Source organism: Arachis ipaensis, chromosome B05 (assembly GCF_000816755.2).
Source record: "Arachis ipaensis cultivar K30076 chromosome B05, Araip1.1, whole genome shotgun sequence".
In the NCBI taxonomy this organism is placed as follows: Eukaryota; Viridiplantae; Streptophyta; class Magnoliopsida; order Fabales; family Fabaceae; genus Arachis; species Arachis ipaensis.
Window position 1 is genome coordinate 35,525,470 of NC_029789.2, and position 1,183 is coordinate 35,526,652.

Genomic DNA, 1,183 nt, shown 5'->3' on the forward strand with positions numbered 1-1,183 from the left:
AAAGTTTCTCATGTTTATATTTTTTAGCAGGACTCCAAATCTAAAAATGTTAGTTCTACCTGCCATATGCAACTTATCAAAAGAAGCAATTGAACATGCAATTAGTTTATGGGTAGGACTTGAATCTATCACAATTACCCGCATGATCAATCATAAGAATATTTTTCCTGCAATTGGCAAATACTGCAAAGGAATCACCGGTCTGAAATTCACTATTGGCTTCGAGATGGATCATGCTAGAGCCTTGATCCAACACACCCCAAATCTCAAGTTCTTGAGCCTTCAATCCATAATAGTGAGCTTTAGAGCATTGCACAGTGTGCTTGAAAACTTGAAGCATTTGGAGATTGTCAACCTCTGCCATAGTCTCATCATAGACAAGCCTGACACATCAAACCGGGTTATTTTGTACACTTCTCACCAATTGCAACATCATCAATAGCCGCTCCTCCACCATTTGAGAAAGATTCTGACTTGTCAAAATAATAACGGGTGTGTCATATGCAAGCATAGGATGGAGGGTCAAAATTATCTGACGAAGAAAGCATTATATGAAGCCGTGAATAAATTATATGATCATGAATGAAGAAGCTTCAAGTAAATGTGGTTGTTCGAACATACACAATTTGAATTACTTTCATGGAAGTAGCTATTATGAATTACTGTTATTCTTGTTTTAGCATAAAGATATATGAGTATCTATGTTGGATAATTTATATTCCTATATGCAAAATTAGCTCTGTTATTCGGGGAAATGAAATAGTCTTGCTAATATGTAAGAATGGCAATGGGGAAAATTGAACACATGTCCCAATCAAAATTTCTATTTTTACACCAAAATCAGTCACTAAAATCAGCCATCAATGTATTATGTATAAATACATGAGTCGTTTAATTTATTTTCAATGTGTATTTGTAGTATTTTATACTGGTGGCTGATTTTAGTGGCTGATTTTAGCATACACGTAGCATAACTCTATTCCAATACCATACATGTTCCGAATATTAATTATCTATTCCATTACTACTCTTCCTATTATTTGCAAATATTTTATTTATTGTCTCAAATCTATGTTCGTCGCGAGTACCTTATAAATTCATATATGGACATATTTATACTCATACTCATACTCGTCCAATCTTAAATGTGATACATTTTGTCTTTGTTTATATGACATCTGTC

The 1,183-nt window shown here is 33.6% G+C and overlaps 1 protein-coding gene across 1 annotated transcript in view; it reads left to right on the forward strand.

Annotated features, from left to right (window-relative positions):
• LOC107641828 (F-box/LRR-repeat protein At3g48880-like) overlaps nt 1–871 on the forward strand; it is a 3,910-nt gene extending 3,039 nt beyond the window's left edge. The window contains exon 3 of the mRNA XM_016345265.2: nt 31–871. Coding sequence (XP_016200751.1) covers nt 31–442 — 412 coding nt within the window. The 3' untranslated portion in view covers nt 443–871. The remainder of the gene's footprint in view (nt 1–30) is intronic.